General features: G+C 36.6%; 3 protein-coding genes and 1 pseudogene across 4 annotated transcripts; 3 read left to right on the top strand and 1 right to left on the bottom strand.

Moving 5' to 3' along the window:
- Positions 1–3,122: 3,122 nt before the first annotated feature.
- On the top strand, positions 3,123–7,671 carry LOC103339361 (uncharacterized). 2 transcript variants are annotated; one of them, XM_089042955.1, is made up of 3 exons: positions 3,123–3,190; positions 6,158–6,314; positions 7,187–7,671. In XM_089042955.1, the coding sequence occupies exons 2-3, from the start codon at positions 6,163–6,165 to the stop codon at positions 7,353–7,355; spliced, it is 321 nt and encodes a 106-aa protein (XP_088899081.1). In that variant the 5' UTR covers positions 3,123–3,190; positions 6,158–6,162; the 3' UTR covers positions 7,356–7,671. The 2 variants fall into 2 exon arrangements, with proteins under 2 accessions (XP_088899081.1, XP_088899082.1); XM_089042956.1 differs by having other exon boundaries at positions 3,128–3,190; positions 6,161–6,314.
- Positions 7,672–9,299: 1,628 nt separating this feature from the next.
- On the top strand, positions 9,300–10,895 carry LOC148914756 (uncharacterized; annotated as a pseudogene).
- Positions 10,896–12,672: 1,777 nt separating this feature from the next.
- LOC103339360 (Integrase-type DNA-binding superfamily protein) lies at positions 12,673–13,768 on the top strand. The gene has a single exon (XM_008242643.2). It carries the CDS (start codon positions 12,769–12,771, stop codon positions 13,624–13,626), a length of 858 nt encoding a protein of 285 aa, XP_008240865.1. The 5' UTR covers positions 12,673–12,768; the 3' UTR covers positions 13,627–13,768.
- Positions 13,769–14,102: 334 nt separating this feature from the next.
- Positions 14,103–21,041, bottom strand: LOC103339358 (uncharacterized). The gene is given in 16 exon segments (XM_008242642.2): positions 14,103–14,477; positions 14,589–14,723; positions 14,914–15,058; positions 15,751–15,790; positions 15,793–15,853; positions 15,978–16,184; positions 16,340–16,597; positions 16,927–16,980; positions 17,948–18,020; positions 18,242–18,429; positions 19,228–19,392; positions 19,604–19,687; positions 19,797–19,886; positions 20,098–20,166; positions 20,664–20,768; positions 20,882–21,041. Coding segments are annotated over 16 exon segments (1,923 nt in total). The 5' UTR covers positions 20,954–21,041; the 3' UTR covers positions 14,103–14,300.
- Between the last annotated feature and the right edge of the window lie 27 nt (positions 21,042–21,068).

Here is a 21,068-nt window from a genome sequence, read left to right as displayed (position 1 = left end):
ACTACAAGCTTAAGTGGGCTCAAGCCACGAGAATGTTTGGGACTTCTGAACGGGTTGTGGTATGAATGGTTCGAGCGTTCACGGGCCCATTGATGGGCCAAGAAGTGGAAGTTTTGGGTTGTTTGGAGCACCAAAACTCGAGCCCATTTTTGAGTCCAAACATATGGGTAAGTCCGAGAGAGGAGTGGCCCAATAGCTTAGGAAAATATCCAATAGTATGCAAACATTTGGAAAAATCCCACATCAGCCAAAATATCCAGCACCTCGATCAAATAGGTTGTTTCCAGCAACTTGAGCAAACTCACAAGCCGTTGGAAACAAGATACTAATAGCCCAGCCCAGCATCGTGGAAAATATCCAGCATATCTGTCAAAACCATCAAAACCAAGCAAACCCATGTGCTGATCACCTTTTGACTAGCACCCATACCCATTCTTTCCTCTTCAAGCTTTGATGAGAAAACAAGAAGCCAAAGTGGGTGGCTCCTCACCCACATGGAGAAGTCTAGCTGCCTGAGGGCCTTGGAACTCCAAAAAGCTTCATGCCTACATGCTTAGGCTAGGGAAGTTTCACCAAATGAGATGGAATGAAAGAAAGTGAAGGAAAAAGGGGAGAGGGTGACTTGATAAAATTAAGGTTTTTAGTGCCTATAAAAGGAGCCACTTTCTACCAACTCACCTTGGTTGCTCCAAGCCTCCCAACAACCATGAGAATTCATCGAAGGCAAGCATCCCTTTTTGGATGCTTTGTTCTTCCATCTTTCTCCTTTCTCTATTTCAAAACTCATATCCAAAGAGAGCAAACATCATCTCTCATCTCTAGAACCCTTCGATTTTAAGCCTTGTTCTTCCATTGCTTCTCATTTTATCTTATGTCAAATCACCCAGGAGCTTGATGAAGCTTTCGTCAAGCTACTGGAAATATGCTAAAGCCACCCATGCTTCCATCTTCTTCATCTATTTCCATAAACACACATCCAGAGAGCAATCATCATCTCTCATCCTTGAGACCCCTGCAATTTGGAGTCATATTCCTCCATCCCCTCCCATCTTCTCTTTTGGAAATCGCAGCTCTTTCTCTCTCTCATGCTAAACTCATGAATCCTCAGCTCCCATGCCACAAACTTCTCATGCAAAGCCAAGAATTTATCTGTAAGCGACTGTTGGTTTCATTAGTGAAGAAGACCAAAGTGTTTCCTAAGGCTCGGATACCCTTTCGAAACACTCTTGGGGCCTGATCTTTGAACTCGGAGACACAAAGGCAACTTCACCTATTTCTCTTTTGACAGCCCCAAGCCCATTCAATGTCATGTTAGAATAAAAAGACCCCAACAAATACAATATTGATAAAAAAAAATTTCAAATTTAATTTAAAAGTAAGATTTAAGTTATTAGAAGAACAAAAGATATAAAAGCTAAAAGAAACTCTCCTCCTAGGGGTGTAAATTGGATTGGAAAATCCAATTCCAACATATTCTGGTCCGAATATTTCCAAAAAAATCCGACTCCGATAAATCCGATATCCGAAAATGCCGAATCCGATATTTATGATAAATGCCGAAAATTCCAAAGTTCTCCGAACCTATTCCGATCCAATTTTTCCAATTTTTTTTTTTTTTTTCCGAAAAATTCCTTAGTTTCAAATGATATATTACATTATTTTTAGTGTATATGTCTTATATATGTTTCATTTCTTATTTGTTATATTTTAGTACCCCACTTACAAATATTCATATATACTAACATAGGCTCGGCCAAAAAAAATATACTAAACATAGTAGTATATAAGACTATATATTTTTGGCAAATGTGCTTTTTTGAATATAACAAATTTGCATATGTGTGCTTGTTATATGCCAACGTACTACATATGTGGTAAATGTAGAGAGTATCATACTATTTCATTTTGTATTGTAGAGAGTATCATACTATTCTGTATTCTATGTATTTTTTAAAAATTTTAAACTATCTTCATTTAAACTTTAAACTTTCAATTATAAAATTATTTTTATAATTAAAAAACAACATATAAGATAAGTATATTCATAGGAGCTTGACAATCATAGTATTCCAATTGTCTTGAGCGAAACTAATATATTGAATGCAAGTTTAACACTCTTTACACATATAACATGTAAGCACAAACTAAAATATCAAAACCTCGACAAATCCCCACTCGCGGGCAACTGAGCCTACCACTGGCCATCATGTATATTTTTTAAAATTTTATCTCCCCTCTCCTCACCCAACAAGAACCTTAACATAATATACCAAAATTTAGACTAAACTCAAGAAACTAGATTTCCTTCTTGTTTTTTCGAAAATATATTTCCTTTGCCAAGTATTTCCTTTTACTTTTTGTCCTACATGCAATGCAATATAATAAATACATTTCATTGACCCCAAAAGCTCCCAACCTGTCAGTATTTTCATCAAGAACCCCTGACCTGTACCAACCAAATTAGTCCAACCACTCACCATGGTCCATCGTAAAGCATGGTCTGTGACCTCAATTCCGGCGATAACGACCAATCTTTTTGAGCCCAAACCCCACAATGCTTTTTCCAATTTGATTAAAGCCTATTGCAGCAGCAACAACACTCTACTCACGTACAGTCCACTAGCTGCTACTAGCAAGGTCCTAGTAGCTTCTGATTAGCAAATCTTGATTGAAAGTTTGAAACTTTTGAAAACAACCAAATGGGTTGCTGTATGAGCACCACTACCCCTGAAAAGTCCTCAGCTTTAGGTCCTCAAAAGCACTAGTCTTTGAGAAGAAAATCAAGCAAGAAGACCCAGAAAAGATTGAGGAGAAAATACCCATTTACAATAACAATGGAGACATCTAACAGGAATCGGAGATTTGCAGCCTGAGTCAGAGCATGTCCACTACCACCATGACCAGAGACGACGATGATGAGGTCCATCAAAGGGTGTTTAGATTTTTTTAATCTGTAAATAGTTGGGCTTCTTATTAAATCCTTAAAGTTGGGCTTCTCATGAAACCCCTAGTTTGGCATTAAAATATCTTAGCCATTTCTTTCTGAAATAACTTGGGTCTCCAAAACGGAAAGAACATGGGTCTCCAAGCGCAATTCCGGTCTGGGTCTTCACACACAGCGCACACTACAGAGAGAGGCGGGGTCATTTCTTTATCAACCAAACCAAACGCCGTCGTCGTCAGCCATCAGGTACTTGTTGTGCTCCATTGATGTACGAAAATATGTATAGAATTGTCCTCTGCTGAACATTTGCTATTGGGTGCTAGTAATTTCTACATGCTTCTAGGATTTCTGTAATTGGTTTTATATAAGGGTCTTCACTAATATACCCAAAATAGTTGAAATTAAAAAAAAAAACCCACATGGAATCACTTTAAACACACCCAAAATTCATTTACTATATAAGAAATTGGTATTGAAATTCTATAAATTACAAGTGATCGATGCAACAGAAAAGAAAAGAAAAACTCAAAAACACCCAAAACAAGCCCAACCCAATTTTATAAAAAGCCCAAACTTTTTTTTTTTGTTACAAAAAGTCCAAACATTTTATTACAATACAAAACTTGTCTCGAAAACAGTAACTTCAAGCATGCATCTTCATTAAACCATCTCTGCAAAAACATCTCTTCATTTCACCGTCTTCATCATTTATGCAAACTAAAACTCCATAACTACAACACCAAGCTTGATCTACTTTCAAAAATCAACACCACACACTAACCTCCACCAAAAACAAAGATAAAATTTAAGAGAACAATTTCAATAAGAAAAGGCTTCAAAGGTAAGACATTTAAAAACCAAACTTTTATTGTAATGTTAATTAATTGTTGTAAAGTTCCAGTCTATGGTAATAACAATATTTTAGATTCGAATCCAAGACAAAATTTTGAAACTATATTGAATTTTCACTATTGGACTAACTGCATATGACTATAAAATAGTCGGTTTTCAGCAAACTCAAAAAAGAAAGAGATATTTAGTCATATACTCATTCTTAACACTGCTAGTTTACTTTCATGTTGATTAATAGCTGTAAAAGTTCTAGTATAGGGTAATAACACTGATTATTTCCTCTAAAATCCTATTTGGAATGCATGTCTACCACCGTAAAGTTCCAGTACAGGGTAATAACACTGCTTGTTTCCAATGAAATCCTATTTTGAATGCATGTCTAATACTATAAAGTTCAAGTACAGGGTAATAACACTGCTTGTTTCCTATGAAATCCTATTTCTAATGCATGTCTACCATTGTAAAGTTCCAATATAGGGTAATAACACTACTAGATTCTTCTGAAATCCTATTTCTAATGCATGTCTACCTCTTGTAAAGTTCCATTATAAGGTAATAACACTGCTAAATTCCTCTGAAATCCTATTTCTAATGTATGTCTAACCCTTGTAAAATTCTAATATAATGGTAATAACACTGCTATATTCCTCTAAAATCCTATTTCTAATACATGTCTACCTCTTGTACAATTTCAGTATATGGTAATAACACTGCTAGATTCCTCCGAAATCCTATTTCTAATGCATGTTTACCCTTTGTAAAGTTCCAGTATAGGATAATAACACTGCTAGTTTCATATAAAATTCTATTTCTAATGCATGTCTACCACTGTAAAATTCCAGTATAAGATAATAATACTGCTTGTTTCCTATTAAATCCTATTTCTAATGCATGTCTGTAAAGTTCCAATATGAGATAATAACACTGCTATATAATAGCAAATTATAGTCGACTCAAAACCAATAGTGCATAAACAGAAAAAACACGAATATACTCAGATTCAATTGAAAAAAACATAACTCAATTAATATGATAACATAATCAAATATCACAAATTTGTAACACACCTCAAACCAAAACACAAAAGCAAATCCACAACCAAACTGAATATGAAATCAATCCAAATTATAAACAAAAAGAAATTTAAATCACAATTTAAAACTCAAACGAATATCTAATACAAATTAGAACGAAATTAGAAAATCCAATAGCTTATCTCCAAATCGATAATAACAAAAATAAACATATAAAATCAAGAAGAATTGGATCTATATTTCAAATTTAAACTCCAAAGCTGCAAAAATTATGAAAACTTAACTAGTAACTTAATTAATCAAACATGAAATCACCCAAATTAGACTACAATAAAATCGAAAAAGTCCCTACAATACCTATACCAACATATTCAGACTAACAAGGGGAGTAATTTTTGTCTTGGACCCCGGCCAAAAAGTGGCGGAGCAATCCGGAACACTGCCAAAGCCGTCGGTCAAACTAGGGTGTATTGATTAATTTTCCAAAACTCCAAAATCTATCCTAACCACATACATAAATAGCTTGAGCACAAGAATTAGATAAAGTTTCATCCCTCGATCGATGGAAACAACAGCCGGAGTGGCCGGAAACGACGTCGAAAACTCGAAATCCACGGCACCTTTTGAGCTCGCCAGCGGCGTCATCAATGGTGATGTGGCTGGGCTTTAGCCAGACTTGATCGTCGGCCCTGGCAGATCCTTTCCGATCACACTGCTGTCACTGTTGGCTGTGGCGAGCACCAAGATCGTTGGCCTAGGCTTGGTTTCTGCGAAGGGAGAGAGAGAGAGAGAGAGAGAGAGAGAGCCCAAAAATTTTCAAAAAAACTAATTTAATACTAAATGGGTAATAAAGGTATTTCATTTAAGTAATTAAACTAAAAAATGTAACAGCTGTCAGTTTGGGTATTTTTTGGGTGTGTTTCTATGTTTAGTGTATGGTATATTTATAGTTTCATGTCTAGGAATGGGTGTTTCACTAATTTTGTATTTTATATATGCATGTTTTACCTTTTTTTTTAGATGACTAAAAGGCAGATTTTGATCCAACAGTCGGCATTTGTTTTTGGTTTAATATGGATTTTATGAATGTACTGTGGATTGTGAATCTCTCATGGATTTGATAATCTGAACCTACTGATGGCGATGCCATATTATAATTAGGTCCCTTCATTTACAAAAATTGAAAATTTAACTGATTACTTTGCCAGTTTCTTGTTCAATTTGCAACTGGTTTTTGTTTCTCATTAGTCATCTCAAGCATGACTTGGGTTGGTGCTGAATTTGATGGTTTCTTAAATTTTTGTTTTTAAAAAATATATGAATTCAGTAGCCATGAAGGTGCGTTCCTCTGTGAAGAAGATGTGCGAGTTTTGTAAGACAGTTAAACGTCGCGGGGGTGTTTATGTGCTTTGCACAGCCAATCCCAAGCATAAGCAAAGACAGGGCATGTCAACATTTGCATACGAAGGCACGGTGTCTTCCATGTACGTTTCCTTCATGCTTTCATTTCTCTTTTTTTATACTTTTATATGTCTACTTTGGCAAATTCTTCTGATTGCGTTAATCTTAAAAGGAAACATCCCATTCAGAATCTACCATGTCCGTAATCTAAGACAGAACAAAACATGTTACACGAATTCACGCCAAATCTTCCAAATCTAACACCTGGAGAAACGATCCCTTTACAATGCCTCAATTGTAAATTTGATTGTACATAATTCGTTGGGTGGTTTTACTAAGTGATTCTTGGATACTTCTTATCATAGGCACGCAGGTTAAGCACACAAAAGGCACTTTTCCTGCTATATGTGGACCTTCATTTGGCAGGCCTGCATAAGGTGGCCGGGAGCCTCCTTTTGTATAATAAATGTTATCTCCATAGAACAAAACTCATAGCGGCTACAATGCTTTTAGTCATCAATTTGGCAGAAGAGAAACAACAATTTATGGAGTCAAGGATTTAAGTTACTGCGTTGTCTAATTCTAACTTCTGAGATGGTGGTTGCCATTTTTTTCCACTATTGTATCTAGCTTACCTGCTTCATGTGGTGTTCTTCATGCATGTGTGTCTATAATCTTACTTTTTGCTGATATGAAGGTAGCCCTTTTCAGTTTTTCATTAGTTCTGTCTGCATATAGCATGAATTTAGTCATGTGTAAAGATTTTAAAACTTAAGAACATGTTAGTAGTAACCTAACATGTGAATCTGTATGTTCACAAACAGACTGCTGCATATCTGTATGTAGATATCTCACATGCGAATCTTTCTTGTACACATGAACTTCCTATAGAAATGTGATGTGGCAATGGAGTGAAATTGGCAATTTTCTAGTTGAATGTTTGAATCCTTTTCAGGTACGCAGAGACTAGTGCCAAGCTGGAGAACAGCTCTGGTCACAGCATGCAAGCAGGTCTGGCCTCTCTGATACCCAAAAAGCATGAACCCTCGATGCCCTCTATACCCTCTACGATACTTGGATGGAGGGTGGGCCTGGCCTCCCTGCTGTTCAACAAGGCCAAGTAGCTTTGAAATTTGAAATGGGACCTTATCTCAGTTTTTAGGTTCCTTTCTTTGGTTGTGCTGCCAGATATATTCAAAATGTTATAAGCTCCTCTTTTTCTCTTGGATTTTAGCTTTTAATCAGCTATATATAATACTTCCATCTCTCCCCCGCTTGCTGGTGTGTGTGTTTAGACCTAGCTGTGCTAGAGATTCTGATCGTAGGCCTGCTCCACATATATAATTCAGGAAATGAGATGGCTCGAATTGTAAAGGACACTTTATCAGATTTCCTGGAAAAGAATTAGATGGTATGAAAGTGAAACGTAATTTGGATGTTGCAAGAGTTTTCTTTTCATGTTCATTTTACAGATATATGGAACCAAGTTAGCGAATCCATATCAAATTATGAATTATGCGGATAGGTCGACCCATCTCTCATAAGTCATACCCGAAAGGCGAACCTTTATGTATCTTAATTGACCAAAAAATAGAAAAAAAACAAGAGTGCCCAATCTACATAAAAACCTAATAATATTATTCAGGCATCAACATTGTCACCGGAGTCGTTTTATGATAAGGGTGCCGTATATGGATTATAAATGTGGACCTTTATATTAGTTGCGGGATCCATTTAAATAGTAACTTTCACAGATTCATTTAAATAGTATCTTCACTTGAGTTTAATGCAATGATATTATGGCTAATATAAAGATTCACATAAGAGGTCCATTAATCACAAGGTTTGCAATTCGTGAGGTTTTTCTTCATCAGTTGTCATTTCAAACTTAATGCTTACTGGAAATTGTCTGGCACTGACATCTATAACCGGTGGGGGATCACGAAACAGCTTTCTATTATTAATGAAGTGTTCAATTCGCAAGGTAGCACTCATCAGCACAAGCTTTAACGGAAAAACTTGCTGTCCAGGACTTATAGTTCTTCCTGAAAGCACCGCCTTTTGCTTCTCTGCATACTCTTCCTGCCATCACATGCAAACGAGAATAATAATAAAAAAAGGGGTTATAAACCTTGATTAATACAAGTTTTAGCAGTTATAAACACCACTCTCTAGCTTTACCTGACGAGCACTATTACACCAGATAGCATTCCGATAAGTAAGTCTGTGTTCAACCTCCGCTCATGAACCTCATCAAGAATTATGACAGAGTATCGCTTAAACTTACCAGACGCTTTTTGTAAAAGCATCTGCAACTTATCAGATGCTTTTTGTAAAAGCATCTTCTATGGAAACAAATTTTAAAAATCAGCCTAGGCGCCCGCCTAGGCGGGTCTGGGCGCGTGGCAGATCGGGTCGGTTGATTTTTATTTTTATTACGTGAGAATTATTGACTGAGACAGAGGTTGGGCCCGACATAGTTTGCTGGCCTTGAAGCCCAATAAAGGCCCACCACCAATGTGGATACGGGTTGGGCCCAACATACTTGGTTCACGGAAACAGAGGTTTACACTCTCAGACGCAGACGCTGAGGAAGAATAACGAAGAAGCAGCGTACACACCCAGTCCAAACGCGGTCGTCGTCAGCCATCAGGTACTTGTTGTGCTCCATTGATGTACGAAAATATGCATAGAATTGTCCTCTGCTGAACATTTGCTATTGCGTGCTAGTAACAAAGACTTTTACTCCTTGACCTGATAAAACCTTGGATAAGACGCAAAGCCAACTATCAACAACGTACACAGAGAAAACATATGAAAAATGGCCAAACATGCATGCACCATTTTGATTGAGGTCATTATGGGTCTGTCTGATAACTCTTACTGAACATATGAAAAATGAAAATTTGGTGGTCAATTTTGTTTTTATAGAAATATGGCAAATAAGGACAGAGGAGAAAATAGAATAGAGTCCTTCGCATTTCTCTTCTCTGTTTCTTTTTTCTTCCATCGTCATGTGAGCGTAGGCTCATTTCTGAAGCTTTGGGCTTTGTGGCTGTGGATGAGACATGGCAAGCAAGAGATTGGAGAAAAGTAAACCAACCAAAACATGTAGAAGCAGAATGGGCAACTGAAATTTTTATTGGTTTATATACATATATGTATCATGATGAGCTTTTGTCTGGCTGCTGTTGTTGCATTTTGTTGCAAAGGAGGGTTCAGTATGTTGTTTGTGGGGGCCCATGCCTCCCTGACCTGATAAAACCTTGGAATTGGAATGGTTTATTTCCGATCCGATCCGGCCGAAAGGCAGCCCTATCTCCTCCCAACAACCCATGATAATATTAAGGGTGGCAATTTCCGACACGATCTATTATACAACTTGAAACTTGCATGGAAAAATTTCGGGTCAATCTGCCAACTTGCTAAATACCTATTTAACTGGTTTTAAAAAAATGAAAACACAATGAGTTTTGAACCCACTCCACTTCCATTCATCTCCAACATCTTATCCATCATGCTACACAACCTTATAATTATAAGTTATACAATTTGATATTTATAATGTTTCTACAAGCTGTTTATAAAAAAAAAAACATAGAATTTCACATGTCTTTTTTCTTTCTAATTAAATTAAATTAAAAATTATACACTTAATTAAATTAAAAAATATTATATATAGTAATTAAATTAAACATTAAAAATTAATATATATATATATATATATATATTTCTAATCACAAAGATGTAGAGCTCGAAGCGGAAAACAGAGAACGAGAGCGAGGAGCGAAAATAAGGAGCTGGAATTATAGAATGCGGCTGCAGATTACTTTAAAAAAATTATTATTATTGAGCTGTCCTGCAAGTTACTTCTATAAAAGGATACAGTGGGAGAAAAAAATCAACTCAAATTCAGAAAATCTATCTCCTTAAACTTAGAAAAATATAAGCCTATCTCCTCAAACTCAGATAAAAAATGGCATTTCGTTCCCATTTTCTCTGAATCTAAACCTAGCTCCACCAACATAGGCATGGGGGCAAAGGGTTGCACCAGTGTGGATGCCTTACTTTGCTTCCTCATGAGGACCAGTTACTGTAAACGACTCTTTACTCATTGAGAACGATGTTGCTATTGGAGTTGCGAGGAATTTGGTGACTCCTAGGGATGTGCATGTGTTGGGAATGAGGGATGATACGCAGGTGGTGAGTGATGCCATGGCATTGAGCATGCAAAGTGTGACATTTGTCACAATTGTGGGGCATCGCCTCATTGTGAAATCTCATGAGGTAGAAGTGCTAAAAGCTCAGTTGGTTGTAGAGCAAAATTTGGTTGAAGATTGTCAGCGTGAGATAAGGAGTTTGAAGAAAGAGAGGGCAAATACAGCGGAGGCGAATCGACATCAACTTGAAATATTGCAGGAAGAGAATCAAAAGTTATAAAAGATGATAGATTTTTACTCTCAAGACATGCAAAAGTAGATGGAGGCCCTGGATCTACCAGGTAAACACAAGCATCGAGATCACAACACAAGTTATGCTCAAGCTAAGGGTGTGATCTTTGGGTGCTCAAGTGATGAGCCCCAAAAAGCTATGCGTGACCAAGAGAAGAGATCCAAATGGCCAAACTATAGGCTCCTATTGTGGAATCAAGAAGCGTGCCCTGATGTTATTTTTTAATTTTAAAAAAAATGAAATAACATGTTTATTAACCTGATTTAGTCTCATGTTTCCTCTTTTTAATGTTTCCCTTTTAAATTGGAAATTAGGAATGAGTAAATAGGTTATTAACCAAGTAACTTGTATAAGATGACCCAAACCCGACACGGCATGTTTATTAAATGAGTCGGATTTGGGTTGAGTATTCTTAACACGTTTATTATCCCGACACGACCCAATCCATTGCCATGCCTAATAATATGTAGCTATTTTATGATTATAGTACAATCACAGAAAACATAGTGACATCCAACACCATAAAAAAAAAAACCAAAAAAACAATGAAAAAAAGGGTAAAGAAAAGAGACAAGGATGGTAGCCACTTATGGAGCTTGTTGTCATCAACATCATCACATACAATAACATCGTAAAAAACTTCACACCTGTCTGTGGCGAGAGAGAGAGAGAGAGAGAGAGAGAGAGATTAGCATGGGATAAAGGTGAGGAGAGTCCCGGGTATCAGGTTGTGAATGGCAGGAAAACATGTGAAATAGAGCTCGTGACAATCTAAAATGTTGTGAGGTGGGTATGGTATGCTTAGTCTTCTTGGAGCACCTCTCCCCCTGTATTTAAACCATTAGAACAAAGAATCCTAGGGAGAGTGTCAGTCTTCATTCAAAGAATTCACTTCCTTCCATCACTTTATAGGTCAAAGCATTTTAGCTTAGCCAGAATTCTAGTCACCACCACAACATTAAAAGCACCCAACTTTCTCTTTTAGACAACATTAAAACTATCTTGTCAACTTTCTTTTTTCTCAAGGTAAACAGCTGCTAGGACAATAATCCACTTCCAATTTTTTTTTTCTCAGCTGCTAGGGCAGCATGTGGAAGAGCATAGTATTTACATGGTTCTTATTTATTATTATTTTTAGACCAAATTGAAATTTCGTGTAAAATCTAGTTACCAAAAATGTATTTAATTCAGCCACTTAACGGAAACTAACTGCACATCTATAAATTGGAAGATTTGGTTAATATAGTGACCAATTTGGCTATTTTTTTTTTCTCAGCATCTAAATTGAAATTTCATGTAAAATTCAATTTAAAAAAATACAATCGAAGTCTAACATACAATTTCTCACACACACAACCAAGTTGTCATGAGATTTTGAACCTGAAACCACTGTTTGCAAGTCAATGCCATTTTCCACTGAGCTAGACCCCATTGGCAAGATTTTAACCCTTTTAATTTTTATCGAAAACATTATATTCGTCTCTCCATTTGGTCATAGTTAGAAAACTACGTAGTTTCTACTACGGTTAATCCTTTTTTTATTATATTTATTTATTTATTTATAATGATGGCCTAACAAATGCACGATTCGGATAATAGGACCACAAAAAATGTCTCTTGCTAAATGCTGGCATTACCAATGTTCTCTTGCTAGATACTTGTACATTTATACAAAGGAAAAGGTGGATGAAAAAAAATCCAATGAGCCAATCAATATTAACATTTCAGCCATCTTCCTTTTATACATGCATGCATATATACCCCCATCACACATGCCATGATGCCCTTTATATTTGGAATTTTCTTGCAAAGGTCAAAACAAAGAGGGTGAGGAAAAAAAAAAAATTAGATTCACACTCACCAATCGCTATAAGGTATATAGAGTAGGGAGCAACAACGGTCACATGCATGAGCTTGAAAACTTTGCCAAACGTGACAACATTTAAACCAAACTGCACTCTCATTCACTACATATCCCGCGCCTTCCACCAATCTAATACACACTCCCAAGCTTCAACTCCACACTCTCACTCTCTCACTCTCACTCTCAACTGAGCTTTTCTAACCCTCCAAGAAAAAAAGGCCATGGAAAACTGCAGAAAATCTCCATTGAAGCCATGGAAGAAAGGCCCAACAAGAGGCAAAGGTGGCCCTCAGAATGCCTCATGTGAATACCGTGGCGTTCGGCAAAGAACTTGGGGCAAATGGGTTGCTGAAATCAGAGAACCAAAGAAGAGAACCAGGCTCTGGTTGGGCTCTTTTGCCACGGCAGAAGAAGCTGCCATGGCTTATGATGATGCTGCCAGGAGACTCTATGGTCCAGATGCTTTTCTCAATCTTCCTCACCTCCAAGCCAATTCCAATCCTGCACTCAAATCTCAAAAGTTCAAATGGTTCCCTTCCCAAAATTTCATTTCCATGTTTCCTTCTTGTGGTTTGCTCAATATTAATGCCCAACCAAGTGTTCATGTCATTCATCAGAGGCTCCAAGAACTCAAGCAACATGGGGTTCTTGGTCAAACTACTCCTTCCTCTAGTTCTTCTTCCTGTGATTCTAAACCTGAGGTTCACATCATAAGCGACAAAACACAGATAGGAACTGTTGCAGAGAAGGAGAAAGATGTGGAAATTTCATCAGAAAAAATGACTGAAGACAACCGGGAGAAGCCGCAGATTGATCTCAATGAGTTTCTTCAGCAACTGGGTGTACTGAAAAAGGAGAGACAATCAGAGGCAATTGGCACCACAGGAAATTTTGGAGTTCCAGAATCTTCAGTTACAGAACTTAATGATGAATTTGGACCCTTTGCTGACAAGAATTTCAATTGGGATGCATTGATTGAGATGCATGGGATTTCAGAGCAAGGAGCAGATGCTGGCAGCTTTCAAGTTTATGATGTGAATGAAGAGCTGCCCTTCCCCACTTCTATTTGGGACTTGTAAGAGAAGCTTGTTTAACTAGACATGGAAGAGTAGGGCTTGCTTTTACCAGAGAAGGAATTTGTTAGAAATCGGCACTTAGTAGTCGTTTAAAAATAGGCTATAGTGGGTAATAGCACGTTATATTGTTATATTGTCAATTTGGCACCACGACATATTCAAACAAGAGTTCACCTCAGGGTCCAGATTGAGTGTACTAAGGCATAATATACCAGACTATCTAGTAGGAACATGTCCCAAATGCTACTGTTGCTTCCATAACTCTTAAGTCACATTTCTGATCACAAATGAGCTGGTTGAAATCAGTTTTACTCTACCATGTGAATGGGAGGTGTGATTCCCTTTAGTATGAAAGTATTGTTTTGCTTGTTCATGTTTGCTTGGTTCTGACTTGAATTAAGTAAGTAGGGAAACATCTTACAGGTCCAGATGGTCAGTTGTATTCTAGATGTGAGCCCTCAATATAAAACATAAGATAATTAGAGAAGAAGAAAAAAGTACAATAAACAAATTTCCAATAGGCAAATCTTCAACAACAATAAAATTTTTTCAAATTTTCTATAGGTATAAATTGTCCTGTGTCGCAAAAGCAGAGCCATGCTATTGTATCACCACAATGCAGCCAATTTGCATATGATTGCAGGGCAGAGCAACAAATTATGCCCAGGTATTTTTGCTCATTCATTGCCATACTCTGAGGCACTTAGATACTCACCATGCTCCTCAAAATACTCTATTAATCGCTTCAAGAATGCATTACTACTCACCGTCTCAGTGTCACAGACAAGACAGCATTGTCTTCTTGCCCGTGTTACAGCCACGTTCATTCGCCTGTTGTCACTCAGAAACCCCACCTGAATATTTCAAAGTTCTAAAATTAAATTCCTTATATTCTAGAATATGGTGCTAACTGTTATCTAACTCTGAAAATATGCATTAGTAATAGTACCAGAGTACAAGTGTACCTCTTTTTTTGAGTTAGACCGAACCATTGAAATAATGATGGCTTCCTTTTCCCGGCCCTGGAAACCATCAACTGTTGAGATTTCCAAATCCTTTAGCTTGTCTTCATTGCTTCTCAACATTCTCAGTAAGACAACCTGCAATACAGATCAGATATAAGAAAGAAAAAAAAATGAAAGACATCTATGCTACTAAAGAAGCTGCATGGAAGTGAACACTTGGATTTTGATTTATCTAGAAGCTATTGTAATCCTTCACTGTATATAGAGAAATGAAGCTCATAACAAGAAGCTAATGCTTACAGCAAGGAAAAGGGCATGTTAATACCTGTGCAGCATAAGGGGTGATAATTCCAATATCAGAAGCCTGAACACCGCTTTGAACAAGTCTCTTAGCATGGGCAATAGCCACATCAGCTTCACCTTCATTCAAAGTGCTTTCTTCTTCATCCTTCTTTTCTTCCATGTCACACCTGACAGATCAGCATGAACAAGTGGCAACAGTTATACATGAAGGCATTTCTTTCATTACAAATTAAATTAGGAATCCCTTTTGAGAAGATGATGCGGCATATGATCTACTTGTTTTTGTTTCTCACAACATTCAAAATTACTCTTTTTCATGGGACCTCATCTGGCGTTAGCCGCACTACTATGGATGGAATTTTGGAAATTACAAAATAAAATGTCACAACTAACAACATCAAGCGGGATTGGCATGAAATTTAAATAATTGATTTTGCTTGTGCCCTATGGTGTTTGTGTCAAGCATTTTAACATGAAATTGGCATGAATTAACCAAATAAATGATAAAATAATTCTCCCAACGTAAAGTAAACATATTACTCGTTGAGTTGTGTCATAGGTTATAGGATATCTTGTCATGTCATGTTTGTTTGTGCAGTATCATTTGAAATTTTTTCTAACCCATCAAAGCACAAATTGACATGCCTAGGTGTTACTTGACAGTTTTCCAAAATCAGCTTTTTGGTATTCCGCATCATTAAGATTTCACTGAAGTGGACAATGGTATCCAAATCCTAATCTCAGAGGATATTGCGGTGATTTACTTTATATGGTTCCAAACATCCTCCACGAGTGATCCACAGTATTCCGAAAAAACAAAAATAGAACTTTGAGTATATGGCAACAATACACGGCATACCCAGCTGTATCTATTAGAAGAAGGGTTGGTTCTGTTGAAGGGTCCTCTTTACATCCTCAAGATCCAAAAGCATATGTCCAGCAACACTTGAATGGGCTTTAATCTGTAATGATATTAAACCATATAATCATATCACACAATCAAAGCGAATCATTTTTTTATTCTTTAAAAAATGATATAAGTTCTAACACTCAGTTATTGGAAGTTCTAACACATGCTCTCAGCACCTTACTGTTGTACAGTTCCTTTGATGACCAATCCATGATGCGTTCATGCATTCGGTACTGGACAGTGAGCATAGACACGACTTCATTTCCATATATGTCTGCAAGACGTTCAAAGAGGGTCCTTCCTAAACCTTTCCTCTCAGCTTCAGCACTCTGGATGGTTGGAGGAAGCTGAAGATGGTCGCCTGCAAGTATACATCTTGAACCCTAAAACAATGAAATGTTATGTGTTTGATGACCACTCACACAAATCAACATGCATTACTATGTGCATACATACGACATGAACAGGTACTTTATGGAAATGCATATGCAAGTTTTGGTGTTCATGCTCATGTATATGCCTTTGTATTGACCGTTACCTTTAGCAAAGCCATCCAGCATGCTATTTCAAGTGCCTGAGCAGCTTCATCAATAATCACCAAATCAAATGAAGTATTGTCCAGCTTGCGAGAAGATGCCCCAGTCAAAGTTGTCAACACCACATCTGCATTTTTTATTACGTCTGTCACAGCTAGCTGCTGCCTTTTACGTTCTTCCTTTGATAGAGTCCTAAGCTCCTTCTGGATTTCCCTCCTTGTGTTCTTATCTTTGGTTCTTAACAGCTTCCCATTTAATGCCTGGAAAAATGCAATGTGCAAGCTCCTAAGGTTAAGCCATGCAATGGTCAGTGAGACTTCAGTCTTTAGCACATTAACCTCTATAATTAAGTCCTATTAAACAAATCCAAGTGTTGAGAGAGGGTGGGGAAATGATTAGGATTATGATAGGTCAAGGGTACAATCCCTTCCAATGTAACCAAAAGAAAAATCCTACTAAATAAATAAATGCTAACATGTTAGTGTGGTAAAGCATCCTTGTCAACAAAAATTCAATTGTAACTTTTATTTGAAACTCATACATGCAAGATTTTACAAGTTCAGGCTTCAATTTTACTCTACATAACTACCTTCATTTCCTTCCGAATGTCATTTGCCAAAGCACTATTATCCCCTCGCAAGACCTGACAGCATAGAACAATGTATGGTAAGAAAAATAGTTAAACAAAAACAGGCAAGTTATAATATGATAGAAGGAGATTCTAAAGGGAATGTCCTCATTTTGAGAAAAGAAAGGACTACTTTGATGGCGTCCACCACTCAATGTGATCCAATAATCTGAACAGCTCAGTTTTAGAGTCCCCAAGGTGTATCCATGTAAAAAATCAACCAAATCGAAAATCACTGAGCTATTTGCTTATTATCATTACAAATGTTTAAACATCGTCGAAACACTAAGTTTGTCTATCTATTTGATGACAATTAGATGACTAATGGTTTCTTATTTAGTTGATTTTTACAAGGATGATCCTTTATTAGTACTTCAAAAAGAACGGTTTGGATAATTTGACCACATTTCTGGGTGATCACATGTGATCACCTTTTTTATCAAAAAGAATAATCCTATTTAGAAGTTTTTCCCAATATGACATACACCATAATATATAAAAGGCAATGCATGTACTTTGAAGCTAAAATTCCAGAGAATGACAAAAGTGCACATCCATGCAGCAATAATAGAAGACAGAAAAGAATGGGATCTGAAATAAGAACGACAGTTGAGGTGTATTTACTAATCCAATTAGACACACAAAGATAACTAAATCCCTGATTACTTGTCAGGCATCAGTTCAAGCACACATATATTCTTTAGAAGAATTATATACATATCTGTACGTGTGTCTACATATATGTCTGTTCACACACTTGTATACATAATACATATTACATATTCATAGAGGATGCAAAGGCAGACTGTCAATCTTCATATACATAGGAGAAAGAAAACCAATGTTGCAGAATGCAGAGATATAGACCAAAAATCATGCTAATCCGATGAAATAATAATTTTTAAATAAGAAGTAAAATCTGCTATCAGAAAAACAAGAATTTAATTCTTTCTCTTCTTACAAAGTTGAAGAATTCACATACCTGTGCATCCAATGCACTGTCCAGTACTTGAGGTAGTAAACGTGCAGGATGCCCCAATCTCACTAACTTTACTCTAATAAACGACACGGTAATAAGTAATGAGTGGCGTTCCTTAACAACAGCATGACAACAGAAATAATGAAAAAAAGGAGTAAACAAATAAAAGAAGAAATGAGGGACCCATGAAAGGATTACAAAAAACTTATATTTAGGATCTCAATATTCCTTTGCTAGAGTTAACATTAAAATTTCAATTAAAAGATGAAGTTCTCAAAAACAAAAGTAGTGCAATACCTGTGGCGTGCAAGTCGCTCAACAATGTTGTCAACAGCAATATTTGAAGCAGCACATGCAAGAATCTTTGATCCACGTTTAACTTCTTGCAAGATAATTTCCACCACAGTCGTAGTTTTGCCTGTTCCAGGAGGCCCGTGCAGCAAAAATACATTTTTCGATGATAGGGCCTTTGAAATGGCATCTTTCTATAGAGCCAAAAAAAAAAGGGAAAAGAGAAGGAACAAAAAATAAATAAAATAAGAAAACATATGCAGTAGGTACTTTAGTTACTAAGAAATGAAACATGGATTAAACTTGGAAATACTATATGCATAAAAAGTGAACTTGGACTTGGATTTTCACCAAAATAATGGGCGCACAGAAATAGAAAACAAAAACAATAGGTATGGTACTATATCAATCAACTAATAATCTGAAGTAACCTCAAGGATGACACAACTTATCAGTTAAAATTTGCTTAGTCCCACCGACCATATCTAAGGTGCAATTATTTAAACAAATAACATCAGAGCTTTATCATTAAGAAGTTTATGTATTTGAAAACATTAATTGATAATATTACAAGTGAAACTGATATAAAAAAGAAGAGGCCGTGGTCCTCAAGACCTCAGATGAAGCAGATTATATGTGATAATAATGAATTTATCTTGTTGATTAATTATCTACGTTTCAATTTGTTTGGCTTTTTCTTTAGTTTCACTAATAAAATGATTAATTTCAGAGAACCTGCAGGTGATGATTGTTCTTATTCAAAGGTGGCATTATGTCCACACACATACTCACATATTGGCAAACACATGCATGTACATATTGTGTTTGTGTCTGTTGAATGTGTGCTTGTGTGTTTTCATTCTTTCAAGCTGCTGAATTGGAGAAATTTCATCAATATAATGTGTCTATGTTAACTCAAGATTACACATGGCGAGTGACACCATTCACAATTCAGAAGAGAATTAAAGGGGAAAACAGTTAGGCTTAAGGACCTGAGAGTGATCAAGGTTTTTGTTAAATGGGGTGAATGTGACATCCTTCTTGGACACTGTTGGTGTCCTCTCTCCAAATAAGACAGGAATTAAATCAGATGCAGGACCCTTCTGCACACCTTTGCTCAATTGTATCAAGGCATCCTTCATCCTACTATATGTAACCTGAAAAAATGCAGTTAATATTTGCAACAATTTTTTCCAATGAATATTAATCTAGGAGGGCATAGGAAATAGATGATTGAGTAATCCCTGCATACATGATCAACTATTAAGAACTTCTTAACCAGACTAACTGTAACCTTCAAAAATATGTGATGATTAAAAAAATTTGAAGAAAAAATGACATTCAAAGATTTGAGTTTGAATTTCATACCTCATTTGCCAGTTTCTCTAGGCGTAGAGGACTATTTAGACCATCTTCAGGAACATCATCAAAAGCAACAGTAATTGATGAGTCCTGTTCAAGAAACACCAGCAAACCACCAGCACAAGTAAGCTCAAGAGTATGATCCTCAACAATTAAAATTATCATGACAAAAAATGCAAGCCTCCCAACATAGAATTACCTTTAACCGGTAAACTACACCTTGTCCAAGAGCAGGGGACCCCAAGTCAGCCTTATTTGGTTTTAGAACAACCACATCATGGGAGCTAAACTGAAAATTAAAAGCAGAGAAGAAAAAATATTAGGACAAACTTAAGATAGTATGGTATAGTTTGGAGCTGGGACCCCTTCAAATGCTTATTAAAAGTTAAAACAACCATATTAACCTTGAAGTGATTCAAACTGTAGTCCACAGTAAGAAGAACAAACATTGCAAAAATTCAAACTGAGCAAGTAGCCAGAGGGAATTATGGATTCTTTACCTTATGAGGAGGAAGAACGTCTGCTTTGGTAGATTGAAACTCAAGAAGAGTCTTCCCCATAAGTCCTGTCTATTCTCAAAACCAAAGGCAGAATAAGTTATAAATACATTACTATTATCCTATGCTCCACCCAAGAACAAATTGTTTGTTTTGACAAAATGCATTCATTTGTGAAAACATTATTCATTGGAACATTTCCATCATTTTAGGAAAATGCTTTCTAGAGATTTTATAATTATGTTTTAATGAATGCTTCAATACATTTCTCGTAGAAAAGTAAAGCCCTGTTTGTTTCGACAGAAGAAAGTTCCAGAAACTTTCTGACAGTTAAAGAAAAATATTTTCCAACCCTCGTGTTGTGTTGGAGCCAAAAGCAAAAGACAATCAAGAAAAACATGCTCTAGAAATTATTTTCCTGCAAACTTTTTCTATCGAAACAAACTGAGGGTAAGCTTTTTTTTCTCTCTCTTTTCGGGTTGTGTCGAATTGTCCTAGAAGTGGAATGGGTATTGAAAGCAGTAACTGGGAAGCCATAGGAAAGTGGAAATCATATGAAATACGAGTACCTGAGCATCAACACACTTCAAATTGAGAATAGTAGAGCCTTTCTTTTGCGCAGTATCTAAGTTTCTGGACGACCCAGTAGTGATGGAGGCAGATATCTCAGCTTCCTGATTGCCAAAATACGATAGTTCTATAAAGCTTCATTTCTCTCCGGCATTTTTACAGTCAAATTGAGTGCAAAGATACAAAGCAGGAAAAGAGCATTATAGGGAGAGAGAACCTTTTCCAAGTTAATAAGAGGGGCCGTGATAGAGATGAACTGTTGGAGGGTGATACTCTTCCCTCCCTCCATTGCTACTCTTGCTCTTATTCTCGTTCACTGCTATTGCTGCTGTTTTTGCTGCTGGTCTGCTTCTGTGATTTGATAATTAGAAAGGCTGAGACAGGGATATTGAGTGGTGGTGTGA

The sequence above is a fragment of the Prunus mume genome, linkage group LG8 (genome assembly GCF_029339155.1).
Source record: "Prunus mume cultivar Tortuosa linkage group LG8, ASM2933915v1, whole genome shotgun sequence".
NCBI lineage: Eukaryota > Viridiplantae > Streptophyta > Magnoliopsida > Rosales > Rosaceae > Prunus > Prunus mume.
Note: the sequence above shows the minus strand (reverse complement) of the source record. Positions and strands in the feature narration are given on the sequence as shown.

Coding starts and splice junctions, on each gene's coding strand:
- LOC103339361 (XM_089042955.1), top strand. CDS start 6,163: ATGAAGGTGCGTTCCTCTGTGAAGAAGATGTGCGAGTTTTGTAAGACA. Junction 6,315..7,186: donor GAAGGCACGGTGTCTTCCAT/GTACGTTTCCTT, acceptor AATCCTTTTCAG/GTACGCAGAGACTAGTGCCA.
- LOC103339360 (XM_008242643.2), top strand. CDS start 12,769: ATGGAAAACTGCAGAAAATCTCCATTGAAGCCATGGAAGAAAGGCCCA.